At 43.3% G+C, this 21,196-nt stretch overlaps 2 protein-coding genes across 5 annotated transcripts in view; both read left to right on the plus strand.

Annotated features, from left to right (window-relative positions):
* Positions 1–10,759, plus strand: part of PHC2 (polyhomeotic homolog 2) — a 134,783-nt gene extending 124,024 nt beyond the window's left edge. For all 4 annotated transcript variants that reach the window (XM_037827800.1, XM_037827801.1, XM_037827802.1 and 1 more), the window contains 4 exons: positions 153–267; positions 1,441–1,582; positions 2,570–2,846; positions 9,369–10,759. In XM_037827800.1, the coding sequence (XP_037683728.1) occupies positions 153–267; positions 1,441–1,582; positions 2,570–2,846; positions 9,369–9,523 (689 nt within the window). In that variant the 3' untranslated portion in view covers positions 9,524–10,759. The remainder of the gene's footprint in view (positions 1–152; positions 268–1,440; positions 1,583–2,569; positions 2,847–9,368) is intronic.
* A 2,355-nt stretch (positions 10,760–13,114) lies between these two features.
* Positions 13,115–21,196, plus strand: part of A3GALT2 (alpha 1,3-galactosyltransferase 2) — a 36,275-nt gene continuing 28,193 nt past the window's right edge. The window contains exon 1 of the mRNA XM_037827808.1: positions 13,115–13,264. Coding sequence (XP_037683736.1) covers positions 13,242–13,264 — 23 coding nt within the window. The 5' untranslated portion in view covers positions 13,115–13,241. The remainder of the gene's footprint in view (positions 13,265–21,196) is intronic.

Genomic DNA, 21,196 nt, shown 5'->3' on the forward strand with positions numbered 1-21,196 from the left:
GGCATTTTCCAAGCTAGACTGCTGCTGCAAGTCACAGATAAGGGAACATGAAGAAAAGGCAGAACAGAGCAAGGAGGCATCTTGGTGGGGTCCATCAGCAGTTCTGTGGCAATTTCTCAGTCCCCACACTTAGCCATTTCCATACCTTTCAGAATCCAAAGAGGAGGGTACTCCCCTCAAGCTCAAATGTGAGCTCTGTGGCCGAGTGGACTTTGCCTACAAGTTCAAGCGTTCCAAGCGCTTCTGTTCCATGGCTTGTGCAAAGAGGTGAGTAGCCTCAGCCCTACTGCTGGGCCCGGTCCCTTCACTTTCCTCACAGGACTGTGTCTGTCTCCAGTCATCATCTTCCCCAAGAGGTCACAAGTATGGCTTATCCAGCTTTCTGCTTCTTTGACCTACCTGGAAGCAGCATCATGTCACTACTTCACCAAGCAATAGGAGCCAGATGTGAGAGAGGGCAGCACAGAGGCTATGGAAAGGGTCCTCCTGGGTCCCACTGGCACCCATTCTCTTCTTTTCTTGCCCTTGGCAGGTACCATCTCCTTATAATAAGCCCTTCACTGGATACTTTGCCCAGAACCACTGCCTTAGTCACGAATGTTCACTTGGTGAGCTTTCACCTCAGCTTAGATGACTAATGTTAATTAAAAAAACCACTATCATTTATTGAGAGCCTGCTGTGTGCTAGGCACTGTGCAAGTCAACTGTTAGGCCTTATCTCATCTAATCTTCACAATAACCTGGTGAGGCAAGTATTATTGTCCCCTTTATATAGGCTAGGAAACTGAGGCACAAAGGATAAGTAATTGTGCCTAAGTTTACGTAGCTAATATGTCATAGACCTGGGGATTTAGACTCATCTGACTCTGAAGTCCTATGTGGTCTTTGTACTAAGATGGAAGCGACAGCTGACCTTGAAGCCCTAGGCCCCCAAAAGATAAAAAAAATCTCTGGGTCCCAAGGCGGGTACTCTGTGCTCTGAACATTTGTACAATGACTCATTTTCGGCTGAGTGGTTGCTGTGCATGCCAAGCTAGGACTGAGTTGTCCTCAGCCCTCATTCCCTTCAATCCTTGCTGGTACCTTGGTCAAGTTGTCCCCAAGCTACTCTCCAGCAGGACAATGGACAGTAGTTTACTGGCATGGGTAATTTTTATAGTAGAATATGTCAGCCATGGGTTCTTACCATGATCCAAGTTATGTCAATCAGTTTACATACATTATGTCATTGAATTGTCAGAACAGTTTTAGAAAGTGAGTGGTGCTATCCCCAACTCCAGAGAAGGAAATTTGAGGCTCAGAGGTGATGTGGCTTGACCAAAATCACACAGCTGGTAGTAAGTGATGGAGTTAGGATTTGAACCAAGTAGATGGATTCATATTTTGTTAGATAGACTCTGCCATGTGCCCTGATTTCCCTCATTTCCCTGTCTTTGACAGGTACAACGTGGGATGCACCAAACGAGTGGGACTTTTCCACTCAGACCGGAGCAAGCTGCAGAAGCCAGGAGCCACAACACACAACCGCCGTCGGGCCAGCAAAGCCAGTCTGCCAACACTTACCAAGGATACCAAGAAGCAGGTGAGGGTGTGGGCAGAGCCTGAAGCTCCCTTCTCACAAGTTCCCACCTACTGCCTTTTTCACACACCCTTAGACACCACATTCCTTTTCAGCTGCTGACGTTATTATGTTCTATCACATTCTCACTTCTCGTAGATCTGTCAGATCAAGTCTTCCCTATGGCCCTTAATAGGTCTGCTCCACAGATGCTTATGAGGTAACTTTCCCTTTTCAGTGGCCTTGCCCCAACACCACCCCTCAACTTTCAGTCTGCCTCCATTCTTAATTTCTGGAGCCATTGAAGTGGGGTCACCCTTGATTGGCCCCGTGAAGATTCATGTCTTACCACAGAGGGTTAGGTGAGAAGGCAGCCTACACCCTTTACCTTCCCACCATTTTGCCTCCTAGAATGTTAGAGCATTGAGTTCTTGAAGGTCTCAACCAGGGACATGGGTATTCATTCATTATGTATTTTTTTTAGCACCATCTATATGCCAACAACTCTGTTAGACAGTAATGCTCCAATGACATAGTCTTGCCCTAGAAGAACTCGCAGTCTAGAATAATGCTTCATAACCTTGTGTGTATTTGTGTTTTGATTATTGTTGCTGCTGTTGTGTTTGGTCTTAAACCTCTGTAAGAATCTGAAGAAAGCAGTAAACTAAAATGTACATACATGCAAAATTTTACTTGTTATTTCAGGTGGTTCATACCCTCCCCCCTTAACTCAGAGAGCCATGTTTTAAAACCTAGAAGAAAAGATAGATATATAAGCGGATCATTGCAGTACAGTGTGGTACATTCTACAATACTGGGAAGGACTAACTCTGCTTAGGTTGGGGAAGGGACAGCCCAGAAGATGCTTTCTGATCTGGGGAACTCAAAGATATGTAATAGTAGACCAAGTAGGAGAAGGAGAAATACCTTCATTTACCCCAGCTGCCCAACACTTCTGTTAGAAATGACTTATTTCCCACATTCTGAAGAAAACTTTCTTTCTGCCCCCAGTCAACAGGCACCGTACCCCTTTCAGTTACTGCTGCTTTGCAGCTAACACACAGCCAGGAAGACTCTAGCCGTTGCTCAGATAACTCAAGCTATGAGGAACCCTTGTCACCCATCTCAGCCAGCTCATCCACCTCCCGCCGGCGACAAGGCCAGCGGGACCTGGAGCTCCCTGATATGCACATGCGGGACCTGGTGGGCATGGGACACCACTTCCTGCCAAGTGAGCCCACCAAATGGAACGTAGAAGATGTCTACGAATTCATCCGCTCCCTGCCAGGTAAGGAAGTTCCATGCCTTCCATGAATAGCAAGGAATGAGAGATGTCACCTCCCACCACCAGGAACGATTAAGGGATTCAGTTAATGACACTGGGATGCTTAGATGAAGAAGATGAAGTTCCTACCTGCAAGTGTTTACATTCTAGCACAGAACACAAACTGAATAATATTCTATAGCTATAATTTGGTGTATAGACATAGCTTGGAGATCTTGTGGGTTCAGTTCTAGACCACCACAATAAAGTGAATATCAGAATAAGGTGAGTCACATGAATTTTTTGGTTTCCCAGTGCATATAAAAGTCAGGGTTACACTATACTATAATCAGTTAAGTGTGCAGTAGCATTATGTCTAAAAAAAGCAATGTACATACATACCTTACTTTAAAAATACCCTATTGCTAAAAAAATACTAACCATCATCTGAGCCTTCAGTGAGTTGTAATCTTTTTGTTGGCAGAAGGTCTTACCTTGATGCCAGTGGCTGCTGACTGATCAGGGTGGTGGGTTGCTGAAGGTTGGAGTGGCCGTGACAATTTCTTAAAACAAGACAAGGAATTTTGCTGCATTGATTGACTCTTCCTTTTATGGAAGATTTCTCTGTAGCATGCAATGCCATTAGATAGCATTTACCCACAGTAGAACTTCAGAGTCAGTCCTGTCAAATCCTGCCTCTTCTTTATCAACTAACTTTATGTAATAGTCTAAATCCTTTGTTGTCATTTCAACAATGTTATAGCATCTTCACCAGGAATAAATTCCACCTCAAGAAAAACTTTTTTATTCCTCCATAAGAAGCAACTCCTCATCCATTTAAGTTTTATCATGAGATTACAGCAATTCAGTCGTATCTTCAGGCTTCAATTCTAATTCTAGTTCTCTTGCTGTTTCTACCACATCTGCGGTTACTTTCTCCGCTGAAGTCTTGAACCCCTCAAAGTCATCCATGAGGGTTGGAATCAACTTCTTCTGAACTCCTGTTAACATTGATATTTCCACCTCCTCCCATGAATCACGAATATTCTTAATGGCATCTAGAATGATGAATCCTTTCCAGAAAGTTTTCAATTTACTTTACCCAGATCCATCAGAGGAATCACTATCTATGGCAGCCATAGTCTTTTGAAATGTATTTCTTAAATAATAACACTTGAAAATCTAAATGACTACTTGATCCGTGAGCTGCAGAATGGATATTGTGTTAGCAGGAATGAAAATTCATCTCATACATCTCCGTCAGATCTCTTGGGTGACCAGTTGCATTATCAGTGAGCAGTAATATTTTGAAAGGAATTTTTTTTCTGAACAGAAGGTCTCAACAGTGGGCTTAAAATACTCAGTGAACCATGTTGTAAACAGATGGACTGTCAGCCAGGCTTTGTTTTTCCATTTACAGAGCACAGGCAGGGTATATTTAGCATAATTCTTAAGGACCCTGGGATTTTTGGAATGGTAAATGAGCAGACTTCAATTTAAAGTCACCAACTGTATTAACCCCTGACAAGAGCGTCAGCCTGTCCTTTGAAGCCAGCCATTGACTTCTCCTCTCTAGCTATGAAAGTCCTAAATGGCACCTTTCAATAGAAGGCTTTTTCATCTACATTGAACATCTGTTGTTTAGCCACCTTCATCAGTTTTCTTAGCTAACTCTTCTGGATAACTTGCTCTACTTCTGTATCAGCACTTCCTGCACTTTAATGTTATAGAGACACCTTTTTCCTTAATCCTCATGAACCAACCTCTGCTAGCTTTAGACTTTTCTTCGGCAGCTTCCTCACCTCTTTCAGATTTAAAGAATTGAAGAGGGTTATTTAGGACCTTGTTCTGGATTAGGCTGTGGGTTCAGGCGATGTTATGGCTGGCTTGATCTTCTATCCAGACCACTAAAACTTCCTCCATTTCAGCAATAAGGCTGCTTCCTTCACTTATCATTCATGTGTTCACAGGAGTAACATTTTAATTTCCTTCAAGAACTCTTCCTTTGCATTCATAATTGGCTAACTGGGACAAGAGACCTAGCTTTCAGCCTTTCTTGGCTTTCAGAATGCCTTCCTCACTAAACTTAATAATTTCTAGCTTTTGATTTAAAGTGAGAGGCATGCTACTTTCCTTTCACTTGAACACTTAGAAGCCATTGTAGGGTTATTAATTGGCCTAATTTCAATATTGCTGTGTCTCAAGGAATAGGGAGGCCCAAGGAGAGGGAGAGATGGAACAACAGCCAGTCATTGGAGAATTCAGAAGGACACACACAACATTTATCAATTAAGTTCACCATCTTATATGGCACAGTTTGTGGCTCCCCAAATCAACTACAATAGTAACATCAAAGATCTACTGATCACAGATCACCATTACATGTAATGATAATGAAAAAGTTTGAAATATTGCAAGAATTACCAAAATGTGACACAGACACAAAGTGAGCAAATGCTGTTGGAAAAATGGTGCCGATAGACTTTCTCGACTCAGGGTTGCCACAAACCTTTAATATGTAAAAAATGCAATATCCGCAAAGCACAATAAAGTGAGATATGCCTGTGTTTACTGGCATAGTCGATGGTATGTGTGAAATGTAGAGATCATTAACCCTGCCTGTCTCCTGGAGTAGGTTGGGAGGGGAGTCAGGTGAGAGTGTGGGAAGTCTGTCAAGAAATAAGAAAATTTAAACCAACTAACAGAGGACAAATGGACCTTTGCCAGATGGAGAGGCTGCATATGGTAGCACCTTGAGCAGAGCCATGAAGACATTCATGATATAGCTGGGAACTATACACAAGCCTGTTGGGGAGTGCAGGTGGTTCTGAGGGCTAGAATATAGAAATAATCCTTGAAAAGCAGGCTGGGGCCAATATTAAGACAAACCTTACATCATTTGTGGATGCTTTCAGTGAGACTCTAAAGCTTTTCTACTGTTGTTTTTTTTTCTGCCAACTTCACCCATAGGTCAGGTATTGATGCCAGCCCACAAACCTGTGACTCAAGAGACTGGAGTGTGATATAGTGATTAAGAGCACAGACTTCTCAGTCAAATAGAAGTGGGCTCAAATCCTAGCTCTACCACTTAAACCCAGTGAACAAGTTATCTATTGATGATGACTTAAAATACTACTAATCATTTATCATGCAATTTCTTGGTTAGGGAATTCAGGAGTGGCTTAGCTGGGCACTTCTGGCTCAGGGTCTCTTAAGAGTTATAATTAAGATGTTGACGAAGCCTGAGGTCATCCAAAGATCCACTCCCAAGGTCCCTCATTTACATGATTCACAAGTTGGGGCTGGCTGTTGGCAAGAGGCCTCTCCAAAGAGCTGCTTGAGTGTCCTCAGGACGTGGCAGTTGGTTTTCAACAGACCTAGTGATGCCAGAGAGCCAGGCAGAAGCCAGTGTGCCCTTATGTTGTAGCCTCAGAAGTCACGTACTGTCACTTTCACCATATCCTGTTGGTCACACAGGTTAGCCCTGTGATCATTGTGTGAGGGGACTCACAAATGCATCTTGGGGACTGGTTACCACATTTCACCACTGGCCCCAATGATTTCATGTCCCTCTCTCATGCAAAATGCACTCATCCCCTACCAAGACCCCCCCAAATCCCATCCCATTTCAGCGTCAGCTTGAAGTCCAGGATCTTAACATTTAACTCAGGTCCAGGCATGGATCAGGCTCCTTGGATCCAGCTCCTCAAATAGAGTTCCTCTCAATCTGAAGACCTGAGAACTAAGAGAAAATTATCTGCCCCCCCTCCACAAACCCAACATATGGTGAAAGAAGCATGCAGGAGTCACTGATCCACACCAGTTCTGAAATCTAGCAGGGCACATGTTGGTATTCCTTGACTAGGACTCAAGGCCTGAGAGGGATTCTCTTTCATTCTGGGTTCTGCCCACTGAGTTATCCTTCAGTTTCCATGAAAGGTAGCCAGGTTTTTCAGCAGAGTAATTTTCTCAACCTACTTCCCTCTTTTTATTTTGTACTGCCTCTGACCCTTTTAGTCGTAGCTGCCAGTTATGAGTTTAAATAGGCTTTCTATGAATCTTGTTGGGTCTCATGCCATGAGACAAAAACATACCCCAAAATATTTTCAAGATAGGCCTTTCTCTACTCTGGGCTCCTGAGGCTTAGGAACAATGCCCTTTAGATTCTTAGAATTCCTACTTACTTAATAGAGACCGAGAACATCTGTGGGGCACCCCCTAAAAAATCCTTAGAGAACTTTTGATTGAATAGTTCTCTGAGCACCACCTAGATCTGTCTGCAGTCTTAGCAGATTTCAGTCACACCCTTAGCTTCATCTTTAAACCATGTTTTCCTGATTGTGTCCTGGATTTGATCTTTGCCTAGAAACCATGCCTTAATTTTAGCATCATTTCCCATCTGGAGAGATTAGGGATTTTCAAAAACAAGCAAATCCTGGCTCTTAAATAGGTTTAACAGTTCTCCTTTAGCTCATCTCTCTGCTTTCTTATTTTAATATAAGCAGCAATAAAGAGCCAGACAGCATGTTCAACAGTTTGCTGGAAAATCTCCTTAGCTAGATTACTCAGTTCATTAGATACATTTTCTACTTACTACTTTACTGCCAGTGACAGTGTTGCTAAATTTTTTTCTATAACAAGGATCCCTTTTCCTCCAGTTCCTAGTATACATTTTCATTACCTTCTGTTCTGGTTTGCTAAAGCTGCTGGAATGCAAAATAACAGAAAAAGATTGGCTTTTACAGTGGGGGTTTATTAGTTCACAACTTTATAGTTCTGAGGTCATGAAAGTGTCCAAACTAAGGCATCAACAAGAGGATACTTTCACTGAAGAAAGGCCAGTGGCATCCGGGGTTCCTCTGTCAGCTGGGAAGGCACATGACTGGCTCTGTTGAACCTTCTTTGCCAGGTTTATCTTCTGGTTTCAGTGGCTTTCTCCAAAATGTCTCTGGGCTTCTGTTGTCTCAGCTCCTCTCTTAGCTTCTCCCAGGGGCAAAATCTGGATTACATATCTTGGCTTCTCTCTAAAATGTCTCTCAGCTTCGTGAGGACTCCATTAAACTAATCAAAACCACCCTGAATGGACTTGGTCACATCTCCACGGAAATAATTTGTAAAGGTCCCACCCACAGTTGGGTGGGTCACATCGCCATGGAAACAACCTAATCAAAAGATTCCACCACACAATAGGTCTGCCCCCACAAGAGTGGATTAAAAGAACATGGCTTTTTATGGAGGTACATAACAGATTCAAACCAGCACACCTTCCTTTTAGCCCTCACCAGCAGTGTTTTAGTTTCCTGGGCTGCTCAAGCAAATAACATGCAATGGTGTAGCTTAAACAATGGGAATTTTTTAGCTTACAGTTTTGAGGCTAAAAGAAAGTCCAAATCAAGGCATCATGGCAATGCATTCTCCCCAAAGCCTGCTGTTGGGCTGGCTGCTGGTGATCTTTGGTCCTTAACTTCTCACATGGCAAGGAACATTGTGGCATTTCCTGGTCTTTCCCTTTCTTCTGGGTTCTATGATTTCAGCTTCTGGCTGCTTCCTCTGTGGCTTTCTTTCTCTGTGTCTGAATTTCATTCTGCTTATAAAGGACTCTATCTAGTAATAGGATTAAGACTCATCCCTATTGGGCTGGGCCACCCCTTAATTGAAGTAACCTCATCAAAAGGTTCTACTTATATTGGGTTCACACTCACAGAAATAAATTAGATTTAAGAACGTGTCTTTCTGGAGTATATACAAACTTCAGACCACCAAAAGCAGTTTCCTCAAAGGCCATCAGAATTGTACTTAGTCTTTTCAAGGCACTCTTCAGAGTCCTTTCAGCCTAGTTCCAAGGTCAGGCCTACATTTTAGATACCAAAATCTGTATTAGTTACCTATTTCAGTGAAACAAATTATGCCAGTATTTAGTAGCTTAAAACAGTAATCATTTAATAATAAGGAATTTGGATTGGCTTAGCTGGGCATTTCTGGCTTGAGGTCTCTTAAGAGGTCTCAGTCAAGATGTCAGCCATGGCTGAAGTCACCTGAAGGTTTGGAGCTGGAGGATCCACTTCCAAGGTCACTCATTCCCATGGCAAGTTGGGGATTTCTGTTTGCAAGAAGTCTCAGTTCCTCTCTATATGAGCCTTTCTACAGGGCTGCTTGAGTGTTCTTAAAATATAGTGCTTACTCCACAGTAATTGATCCAACAGAGCAAGGTGGAAGCTTCTGTGCCCTTTAGGATCTAACCTCAGAAGTCACATGCTGTCACTTCCACAATATCCTGTTGGTTACCTAGGTAGCGCAATTCATTGTGAGAGGGGTCTGCACAAGGGCATGAATAAAGAGGCATGGATCACTGGGTACCATCTTGGGGTCTGACTGCCCAGGATAAGTCACTTAGCCTCTCTCAGTCTGCAAAATATTTACAACAATACCCTTCTTGAGGTATGGATATGAGGATTTAAATGAGATAATGTATCTAAAAGATGGTGATGGCCGAGAATGAATATTGGTAACTCTGATTGATACTGTCTTTGTTGGTGTCCCCCTCAGGCTGCCAGGAGATTGCAGAAGAATTCCGTGCCCAGGAAATTGATGGGCAAGCTCTGCTGCTGCTCAAGGAAGACCATCTCATGAGTGCTATGAACATCAAGCTGGGGCCCGCCCTGAAGATCTATGCCCGCATCAGCATGCTCAAGGACTCCTAGGGCTGGCCAGGGCAGCTGGGATTCTGGCCCAGGGCTCCTCCTCCCGACTGAGCAGAGCCAGAGAGACATTCCTGAGAGGCCCAGAAATGGGGCCAGTTGGAGGGAAGGGGCTCTCTCCCTAGGGGCGTGGCTGGTGAGGAGGTGGTCTCAGTGGCTCTCAGGGGCTTTCATTTTTGTGGGAGGGGCAGAGAGGTAGGTGGTGCAGAAGATGGGGCTTTATGCTTGTAAATATTGATAGCACTGGCTTCCTCCAGAGTCCCAATCCTCTTGCCCTGCTCTCTCCCCCTCTGTCTGTCCCCCATTTTCCAGGGGGTTTATGGTCAGGGCTCCCCAACCTTGGGTTACTTCCAAGGGCGGCCAGCAGGCCCAGATAGAGGCCTTGAGAGCCCTTGCCTGCCTTCCTCCCACTTCTTTCTCCAGGCCTGGTTGACTCTTCCGTTGCCAGCTTCTCCCCCTTCAGCCTGTTTCCGAAGCAGCCAGGGGTTCTTCCCATATATCCTCTGCAGGTGGAGAGAGAGAAGCTGGGCCAGTTTGGCCATGCCTGCTGGCACAGACGCCTTAACGCTGTGTGTGTGACTGTATGACTGAATGGGAGCCTGGACTGACAGAGATGGGCCTCTGGCATCTCCAGGTATTTTGTAGCAAACAGCCACTTAGTGCTTTGTTCTGGACTCCACTCAGCCTCAAGATGGGGAACAAAAAAGAAGGGCAGCTTCAGACAGAGGCAGGATTAGAAATTGATGATCAGGACCTTTTCCTTTCCAGGCTTGCCAAGGTGTCTCCGCAGCCCCCAGCCCACACTGTGAAGTTCCCTGACTGCCCTCCTGTCCCACAAATAGCATTAAGGAAGCTGCTGGTGGGCAGAGGGCTGATCCAGGCCAGCCTTCCCACCTGCCTGCCTGCTCACTGGGACCCCCAGTGGTGGAGGCCCAGAGAACCTTCTAAGGGAAAACAGCTGGAGTTACTGCTGATATGAAGAAGGTAGCCTTTGACTTCCCACTCCCACACTTCTTTGCCTCTACAAGTTCCTGGCAGTAATTTGAGCTACCTGAGGAGGAGGCAGGGCAGGAAGGGCGAGGGCCTGTCTCTGACTTGCCCTGGCCTTGACAGCTCCTGGGGGAAGGATGGGGCTTTTTCTAGGAAGGGAGTAGGCACCTACTCAGCTTGTTCTATTCCCCACCCACACCCCCAGGCAGGGTTGGAAATGAAGGAGTTTTTTAACCTCCTCTTCTTTTTGTTGTTTTTTTTTTTTTTAAATAAATCTGTAAAACCTGTCTCTTTGCTTTTCTCTTCAGAGGATGCCCATCTCTAGTTCTAAACGGCAACTTCTCATCCAAAGGAGAAGGGTGGTCCCTGGGTCGGGGGAGGGATCAGCACCTTAACAGGACTGCGTATTCTCCCCACCTTGCTGGGGCCAGGCCATTTTTCTTTCAGGAGAAGCATATGTAGCCATGGCTATTCACACAGGTGTCCATTGGGATAGAAAGGTCCAGAAGCACCTTGAGCCCTACCTACCATTCCCACCTAGAAGACATGACTCTGTTGAGCAGGTAGCATCTGGAATACCTGGGGGCAGAACAGACTCTCCTACCCCCCAGCTAAGGCCTTTGGTTGGATCTGCCTACTGTTCAGTTATTCCCGAGATAGCTTTGGTTAATACAACACTTTCTGAACATCTTCTGAATGCTGACCTAGAAAATGATCAGGAGAGTCACCATCCTCCAGGAGCAACACCTAAGCCTTGAATAAAGGAGAAAGGGCATTCCAGAACGTGGAAGTGCAGACCAGTGATCTGTGAGAAGTGACTTTTGTGTCCATGTCGACCCATTGACCACACGCCTCTGTGAACCAGGTTGTAGTGGTGTAAAAACAACTGCATACCACACAGCTATCACAGTGGAAGGGAAAAATCAAGGCAACTTGGCCTCACCACTCCTTCCCCTTTTTAAGTTATGCCCCTACACCTAGAATCCCCAATAGAGTTTTTCCTTAAGGCAGTGTTTCTGCTTGTTATAAATGCAGGATTTGAGGCCCAGCCCCTAACCTAAAAAATCAGAATCTCTCAGAGTGGGGCAGAAGATTAAAAACCAATATTCATATCTTGTTAACTCCTCCCTGAAAGCCTGTTGTCTGGAGAAGAGGATGCAAACTGATTAGCTGAGCCCTAGGGGGTGGAGCCCAGGGCTGGAAAGTACTGCTCCAGGAGGTACGGATGGCTGGCAGGGCCGGGGGCCGCCTGAGCCCTAAACTGGGGGAGATAGGGAGGAAACCTTGGAGTAGAGCACCCACTGCCACGTCACTGACCCTCAGCAGAGGAATGCAGGCGCTAGTTGCGGTGGGGGCACTGGACAGCCTCTTCACTTTCTGGACCTCAGTTTTCCCGTTATGGAAAAACAGATGTGGGTGAGGGAGAAAGGGGGCAGTTGAGGCCTTTGAAGAACATGAAAGCCAGGCCCCGCCTGGATTTTTTGTGCACAGTGGAAGAGGGAAAGAAAACTAAAAGAGGAAATGGTGACTCTGAGGGGACTGACAACTAGATCAATTATCAGCCTTATTTCTCTATCTTGGACAGAAGGCTCCAACCTGTTGCTCTTTTGAAGGGTGTTTCCTTAAATACAATTTATATTTTCTCCTGCTCATTACACTTGTTACCGGGCAAGGGCTCACAACCATGAAGGGACTCTAGGCCCCAGGACCACCTGCCCACAGCCAGCAGCCCCAGTGGGAGGGGGGCCCTCGCTCTGGACCCTGAACGGACCCTGAGCAAAACAATCTCAAAAGAAGTTGATGCAACTAATGGGTTTGGGGCAGAGCTTGCAAAACAACCCAAAAAGGGAAGAATTAAACAGTAGCCAAAGGGTTTTGGGCAGTTTCACACTTCACACAAAATTTCTCAAATCTTTTTGATCATGACCCACAGTTAAAATAAAAATTTTCCCAACCTAGTATACACACTTACATATGGATATAACTGATACAAAAATCTCATGAAACAATACCTACCCTTATGTACAACACATTCTATTATTTTCCTTTCAATTCTCTTCCATTTCATACTTGAAAAACCTTGGTCCTGGTCCCCTAAACTGATTTCATGGCCCTCTAAAGTGTCACTACTTGCACTTTTAAAACCACTGCCCAGTGTAAACTTTAATATTCCACATTGTTATCTTATTTGGTCTTCACACTGAGCTGGGTGACTGGCATATGCGCCCCATTTTATGAGGAGGTAAATATCTTCGGGAGGTTGAATTGAATTGAATTGTCCAATGTTGTAATAAAATGAGATCTGGCTGAGGCTCTTGGCAGGACAGGGTTCTCCCTCAGTGGCAAACACTATAACCTAGCCCCTGGCCATTTCCAGAAACTGGAAATTAGTGAGGAGGGGCTCAAGGACCCACAGGAGGGAAGAGGAGTCTGTACAAAATAGCCCAGAGCCTCCAACCAACCAGAGACAGCCTTACTCAGATCCTTCCTCTTCCAGGTGATTGGCCCAAGGTGGTTCGCCAGCCCCACTCCATCCTGGGACCAACTTCCTCCAGCAAGCCCCACCCCTAGCAGGTCCCTCTCCTAGGCAGTCCATCCCTGTTTACTTCTGTAGGTGGTTCCTGAGGCCAAGGAGCTGGAGCTGCTTCGTCCAAGTCACCAGGAACCAGTCGTTTCTTCTCTGGCTCTGAACTAAGAGGGCTCTGGCAGGCTGTCCCACCAGCTTCTCCACATGGCTTTCAAGGAGGGACTCCGGTGAGTGGGGACTCTGACAATGGCTGGGAGGAGGTAAGGTGGGGACAGCTGGCCTAAGAAGAGGCTGGTGGCCACAACAGTCCAATCTAGCCTGCTGAGTACTGGCTGAGCCACAGGTTCTGGCAACTTGGTGAGAGAAGACACCGGGTCCAAGGGGTAGAGGGACGGTCCACAGGGATGGACAGCAGGGTCGGGGGAAACTGAGTCCTAGGAGATCCTGTAGTCAGTGAAGAGCTGGTGAGTGAAGACCTGGGGCGTTCCCATTGTGGCTAGAAGTTCTCCATCCCCCCTGGGAGTGACCGTCCAGGATTGGAAACATGTTCCCACAGAAGCACTAGTGGCAGATTTTCACTCCCTTCTTGAAAGGGAGGAGGATGGAAGCAGCTTGAGGGACCAGCTTCTGCCAGCGGAGGTGGGGTAGAGGGGGTCTTTTTGAAAATATCTGGCCAAGGAATGTAGAGGAATGAGTCAGAGGTGCCTCTGTCTAGGGACCTCCAGGCTGGGGCATGGGACGGGGCGGAAGAGGCTGGTAAGTCCCTACCCTGGGTCTGGGCCTCAGCACCCTCCCAGACCTGACAGGCTGCACTCCCCCAGGCTGCTCAGAACCAGCTCTGCCCGGCTGGCTCAGGCCCAGTGCCCAAGATAAACATCTGCTTGCCCTACCCTGGTTGGGAGGGGGCTGACTAAGAGGGTCAGAGAAAGCCTGAGGTCTGCTCCCACCCTTTCCTGCCCCTGCAGCACGGGGTGCCTCCCGCAATGCCCTGCTGGGGCAGCCTTCCCACATGCAAGTACTGAGTCTCGGTCTGACCAGGTTTCTCGGAGCCAGGGAGGCCCAGCTGCAGCCAGCCGCCCAGGAGCTCAGCAGCCCGAGGCCTCAGGAAAGGCTTCTTGCAGGAGGGTTACTGACAGATGGAGAAAGTGAGGTGCCTTGGGAGGAGCCAAGCCCAGGAGGAACAATACTAACAGTGGACAGAGACCCTTGGGAGATGAACCCCAGGGTGAGCCAGGGACAGGTCATTAGGAGCCCCAAATGCCATGCTAGAGGTCCTGGCTTGGGAGTCAGACAGACCCAGGTTCAAATCTCAGCACCACCATGACCAGCTGTGTGACCCCTGAGCAATTGATTTAAACTTTCTGAGCCTCAGTTTCCTCATTTAGAAGGTGGAGATAATCATAGCAGCAACTTCAAGGGATTGTGGGCAGACTTCAATGAGACAGGCACATAAAGCGCCTGGCAAAGTGTTGTCAGTTCAGTAGACATCCATGATTACTAATCAAGACTGTAGATTGAATTCTGAAGAAAATGTGATTTTAAGCAAAAGAGTGGCACAGTCAGTTTGGGAAAGACAATGAAGACAAGGAACCCATTCATTGCTTCACTCACTTACTGAACAAATAATTATTAATACCACCAACTATGAGGCAGGATCTGGGATTTGGCACTGAGAACACAAAGTCTAATAAAACAGGAAACGCATAACCTAGTGAGTGAGACAGTCACATAGTATAATTTGGCAAGTGCTGGAATAGAGGTTTGGACGAGGAACAGAGGAACATAACAGGGAAGAAGGATGATGGAGGCGTGTCAAGGAAGGCTTCTCAAAAGATAAAGCTGGGATTTAAAGAAAGAATAGGCACTTGCCAGGTAGATGATAGAAAAAGAGCAATCTGGGCAAAGATATGGAGGTGGGAAGGACACAGAGCCATGGCAAGTTTAGGAAACTTCATGGTAGAGGGTAAGAGATGGAAACTGGGATGCAAGTTAGGAGCTTGTTACAGGAGTCCAGACGAGAAAACATAAGACCTGCCCAGGGCAGTGTGGTAGAAAGAAGTGACAGCAATAGAACTTAGTGACTGAGTGGCTGTAGGAGGAGGGAGAAGGGGTGTCCCTGGGGTAACAGGGAGCAGTCACGGAACCCTGCAGGAAGAGGAGATCTAGGGGAAATGCAAAGCGCAGCTTGGGAAGTGCTGCGTTTCAGGTCTCTGTGGGACACCCAGGTGGACAAGGATAGTTATCTGAGTCCAAATGACAAGAAGGACAAGCCATGCAAAAGGAAACAAGAAGGTCAGGTGGCTGGAGGGCAGGGGGCAAGTGCAAAGCTAACAGGATGCGGTGGGAGAGGTCAGCAGGGGCTAGAGTCCAAGTTGTGAATCGTATTCTCAGAGCAGTGAGAAGTCACTGGCAGGTTTTGAAGAGGGGTGACACATATTCTACTTTGTCTTCAAAAGATCATCCTGGAGAATGAATTGTTGGGGGAGGGGGGCAGGAGTACAAGCAAGGTCAACTAGGGGGCCACAAAAGTTACCTGGCAGAGAGTGGGCAGCTGTGGCTATGTTTGTGAGCAAGAGCCCACAGGATTTGCTGGTGACTTGATGAGGGCAGTGAGGGAAAGGGACTCACAGGTCTTCATTTGAGGAATGGGGAGACCTGATCAAGGAGCAGGTTTCAGAGGAAAACCAAGAGTTCCTTTTCTGCCGTGTAAGCTTGAGATGCCTGTGAGAGTTCCAAATGGTGAGATTGGGGGCACCAACACCTTCAGGTGCTCTCTGTCACTGTACCCCATGATGCACAGATCATTCCCACCAGAGGCCTGGACAGTGATGCTGCCCACACTTGCAGGAGGAGAGAGGAGAGAGGGGGACCAGAACATAAGCGGAAGATGATGAGTCTGAAAAAAAAGTCATCTTTTTAAAAAAATTATTAACTTTATTTATTTAAAAAAATTTCCAGGAAAAACAAAACAAAGGAATACAAATAACAAATATCCTGAAATAACTTCATTGCTTCCAATATGCTCCTACCATACCATGAGAAAATTAACATCCATAGTCTTTCCTCAGCATTCCTTTATCATTAAGATTACCATTAATATCTTATCTGTTCTTATTAGATTATCATTTCCCCTACATTAACTGCTGTCTATCTCTAGGTCCCCTATATTCACAATATAAGTTCACATTAGAGGTAACATACAACGTCTCTCCTTTTGTATCTGACTTTTTCACCCAACATTTTGTTTCGAAGATTCATCCATGTTGTCACATGACTCACAACCTCGTTCCTTCTCACTGTTGCTTACTATTCATCATGTGTATGTACCACGTTTCGTTAATCCACTCATCTAATGTAGGACATTCAGTTGTTTCCATCTCTTGGCAATTGTGAACAATGCCGCTGTGAACATCAGTGGGCAAATATCTGTTCGTGTCACTGGTTTCAGGTCGTCTGGGTAAATACGAGAAGTGAAACTGGTGGATCGTAGGGTGACTCAATACCTAGTTTTCTAAGGAACCGCCAAACTGTCTTGCAGAGTGGCTGAACCATTATACAGTCCCACCAGCAATGATTAAGAGTTCCAATTTCTCCACATCCTCTCCAGCATTTGTAGTTTCCTGTTTGTTTGATGGTAGCCATTCTTATTGATGTGAGATGATACCTCATTGTGGTCTTGATTTGCATCTCCTTAATAGTTAGCAAAGATAACCATTTTTTCATGTATTTTTTAGACATTTGTATTTTCTCCTCAGAGAAATGTCTTTTCATATCTTTTGCTCATTTTATAATTGGGCTATTTGTACTACTGTCATTGAATTGTAAGATTTCTTTATATATACAAGATATCAGTCTCTTTTCAGATAGATGATTTCCAAATATTTTCTTCCATTGAATTGGCTGTCTCTTTACCTTTCTGACAAATTCCTTTGAGAGACAGAAGCTTTTAATTCTGAGGAATTCCCTTTATCTATTTTTTCTTTTGTTGCTTGTGCTTTAGGTGTAAGATCTAAGAAGCGACCTCCTAATAGTAGGTCTTGAAGATGTTTCCCTACATTATCTTCAAGGAGCTTTATGGTGCAGTCTCTTATATCAAGATCTTTGATCCATGCCGAATTAATTTTTGTACAGGGTGTGAGGTAGGGTTCCTCTTTCATTCTTTTAGATATAGATATCCAATTCTCCCAGCCCCATTTGTTAAAGAGGCTGTTATGTCCCAATTCAGTGGATTTGGGGGCCTTAAGAAAAATCAGTTGACCATAGATCTGGGGATCTATTTCCGAATTCTCAATTCAATTCCATCAATCAATATGTCTAGCTTTGTACCAATACCATGCTGTTTTGACTACTGTGGCTTTATACTAGGCTTCAAAGTCAGGCAGTGTAATTCTTCCCACTTCGTTTTTTGTATTTAGCAATTTGAGACATCTTTCCCTCCCAAATAAATTTGATGACTACCTTTTCCAAGTCTGCAAAGTAGATTGTTGGAATTTTGATGGGAATTACATTAAATCTGCAGATCAGTATGGGTAGAATTAACATCTTAACTATGTTTAGACTTCCTATCCATGAACACAACATCTCTCCATCTCTTTAGGTCACCTTTTATTTCCTTTAGTAGAGTTATGTAATTTTCTGTGCAGAGGTCTTTTATATCCTTGGTTAAGTTTATTCCTAGGTACTTTTTTTTTTTTTAATTTTCTATTGAGAATGGAATCTTTTCTTGAGTGTCTCTTCAGTTAGGTCATTTCTACTGTATAGAAACATTACTGACTTATGTGCATTAATCTTATATCCCACCACTTTGCTGAATTTGTTTATTAGCTCAAGTAGGTATGTCATCAATTTCTCAGGGTTTTCCAAGCATAGGATCATATCATCTGCAAATAATGCGAGTTTTGCTTCTTCCTTTCCAATCTGGATGCCTTTTATATCTTTGTCTTGCAGGATTGCTCTGCTAGAACTTCTAGCACAATGTTGGTGACAAGGGGCATCCTTGTCTTGTTCCTGATCTTAAAGGGAAGGCTTTCAGTCTTTCATTATTGAGTACTATGCTGGCTGTGGGTTTTTTCATATATGCCCTTTATCATACTGAGGAAGTTTCCTTCAATTCCTACTTTTGAAGTGTTTTTATCATAAAAGGGATGCTGGGATTTTGTCGAATGCTTTTTCAGCATCTATTGAGATGATCACTTGATTTTCCCTTTTGATTTGTTAATGTGTTTGTATTACATTGATTGATTTTCTTAATGTTGAACCACCCTTGCATGCCTGAATGAACCCCACTTGGTCTTTGAATTCAATTTGCAACTATTTTGTGGATTTTGCTCTGTATTCATTAGGGAAGACTGCCTGTAGTTTCCTCTCTTGTAGCATCTTTATCCCGGTTTTGGTATTAGAGCATTGTTGGCTTCATAAAATGAGTTAGATAGTGTTCCAATTTTCTTCAAGTTTTTTTGAAAAGAGTTTTAAGAGTGGTGTCAGTAAGTTTGGTAGAATTCCCCTGTGAAGCCATCTGGGCCTGGGGCTTTATTTGTAGTAAGCTGTTTGAAGACTGATTAGATCTCTTATTAGTGATTGGTTTGTTGAGTTCTTCTATTTCCTGTTTATTCAGTAGGTTGTTTCATGTGTTTCCAGAAATTAACCATTACCTCTAAATTATCTAGTTTGTTGGCATAGAGTTGTTCATTATCCTCTTATGATATTTTTTTATTCTTCAAGATCTGTAGTAATATCCCCCCCTCTCCTTTATTATTTGTTTATTTGGTCTTCTCTCTTTTTTGACTTTGCCAGTCTAAGCTAAGGGTATTGTCAATCTTGTTGATCTTCTCAAGAACAAACTTTAGGTTTTATTTATTCTCTCTATTGGTTTTGTTTTGTTTTCGCATGTCATTTATTTCTGCCTATCCTTGTTATTTCTTTTCTTCTACTTGCTTTGGGATTAGTTTGCTGATCATTTTCTAGCTTTTCTTCAGTTGTTCCATTAGTTCTTTGATTTAGCTCGTTCTTCCTTTTAATGTATGCATTTAGAGCTATGAATTTCCCTCTCAGTACTTGCCTTGCTGCATCCCATAAATTTTGATGTATGCTGTTTCTTATCTTCATATCATCTCCGATATTTTAGCAATTTCTCTGTAATTTCTTCTTTGACCCACTGATTGTTTAAGAGTGTGTCATTTAACCTCCAGATATTTGTGAATGTTCTGGTTCTTTAATAGTTATTAACTTCAAGTTGTATTCCATTGTGTTTTGAATAATTTTAATCTTTTTAAATTTATTGAGGCTTGTTTTATGCACCAACATATGATCTATCCTGGAGAAGGTTCCATGAGCACTAGAGAAGAATGTATATCCTGGTAATTTGGGATGTAATGTTCTATAATATCTTTAGGTCTAATTTGTTTATCACATTGTTTAAGTTCTCAATTTCCTTATTTGTCTTCTGTCTCGATGATCTATCTATAGGAGATAGTGTCATAGTGAAGTTTCCCACAATTATTGTGGAAACATCTGTTGCTTCCTTCAGTTTTGCCAAAATTTGTCTCATATACTTTGGAGGACTTTGGGATACATAAACATTTATGATTATTATTTCTTCTTAGTGAATTGTCCCTTTTATTACTATATAGTGTCCTTCTTTGTGTCTTATAATATCCTTAGAGTTAAAGTCTATTTTATCTGAAATTAGTATTGCTACTCCTGCTTTCTTTAGCTGTAGCTTTATTGGAATATTTTTCCATCCTTTCACTTTTCAATTTCCTTGTGTCACTAGGTCTAAGATGAGTCTCCTTTAAACAACATATTGATGGTTCATATTTTTTAATCCATTCTGCCAATCTGTATCTTTTAAGTGGGGAGTTTATATCCATTCACATTCAATGTTTATTGCTGTGAAGGCCTGTTCTTGAATCAGTCATCTTCTCCTTTTTTTTTTATTTGTTGGATCTATTTTAACTCTCTGTCTTTATTTCCTTTATGGTACCCTTAATAAGACTCTTCAGTTTCTGTACCCTTCACCAGACCTTTCTTCCTTCTCTCCTTCCTTTTTTCTCAACCAGTAGAGCTCCCCTTAGTAGTTCTTATAGGGCAGGTCTCTTGTTAACAAATTCTCTCAGCATTTGTTTGACTGTGAAAATTTTAAGCTCTCCTTCAATTTTGTGTGTGTGTGTGTGTGTGTGTGTGTGTGTGTGTGTTTAGTTCCTCTTTTTTTTTTTAATTCAGTTTTATTGAAATATATTCACAAACCATACAGTCATCCATGGTATACAATCAACTGTTCACAGTATGATCATATAGTTATGCATTCATCACCACAATCTATTTCTGAACATTTTCCTTACATCAGAAAGAATCAGAATAAGAATAAAAAATAAAAGTGAAAAAGAGAATACCCAAACCATCCCCCCATCCCACCCTATTTGTCATTTAGTTTTTACTCCCATTTTTCTACTGATTTTTTTTCAATTTTTTAACTTTGTTTATCAAAAAATTAAAAACAAACAGGCAAACAACAACCAAAAAAACCCCACAACATTTCAAACAAAGCAATGGATTAAGGAAAACAAATAACCTAAAATAACTACTTTGCTTCCAATATGTTCCTACCATACCCCAAGAAAAATTAATAAACCATGTCCAAACAGAGGAGTAAGAAAAACAAATAATCTAAAATAACTACATTGCTTCCAACATGTTCCTACCATACCCCAAGAAAATTAACAACCCCTAAGAAAGCAAAGGAATAAGAGAAAAAAAAAACCTAAAATAACTCTATTGCTTCCAACATGATCTTACTATATCCAAGAAAATTTACAAACTATAATCATTCCTGAGCATTCCCATAACATTGAGATTACCCTCCATAGTTTATCTGTTCTTATTGGATTATCATTCCCCCTCCACTAATTGGTATCTCTAGGTCCCTACATTCTACAGTATAAAACACTGTACATTTTTCACAGAATTCACATTAGTGGTAACATACAATATCTCTCTTTTTGTGCCTGGCTTATTTTGCTCAGCATTATGTCTTTTTTTTTTTTTTTAATCTTCATTTTATTGAGATATATTCATATACCACGCAGTCATACAAAACAAATCGTACTTTCGATTGTTCACAGTACCATTACATAGTTGTACATTCATCACCCAAATCAATC

This window comes from Choloepus didactylus, chromosome 2 (genome assembly GCF_015220235.1).
Source record: "Choloepus didactylus isolate mChoDid1 chromosome 2, mChoDid1.pri, whole genome shotgun sequence".
NCBI classification, from domain to species: domain Eukaryota; kingdom Metazoa; phylum Chordata; class Mammalia; order Pilosa; family Megalonychidae; genus Choloepus; species Choloepus didactylus.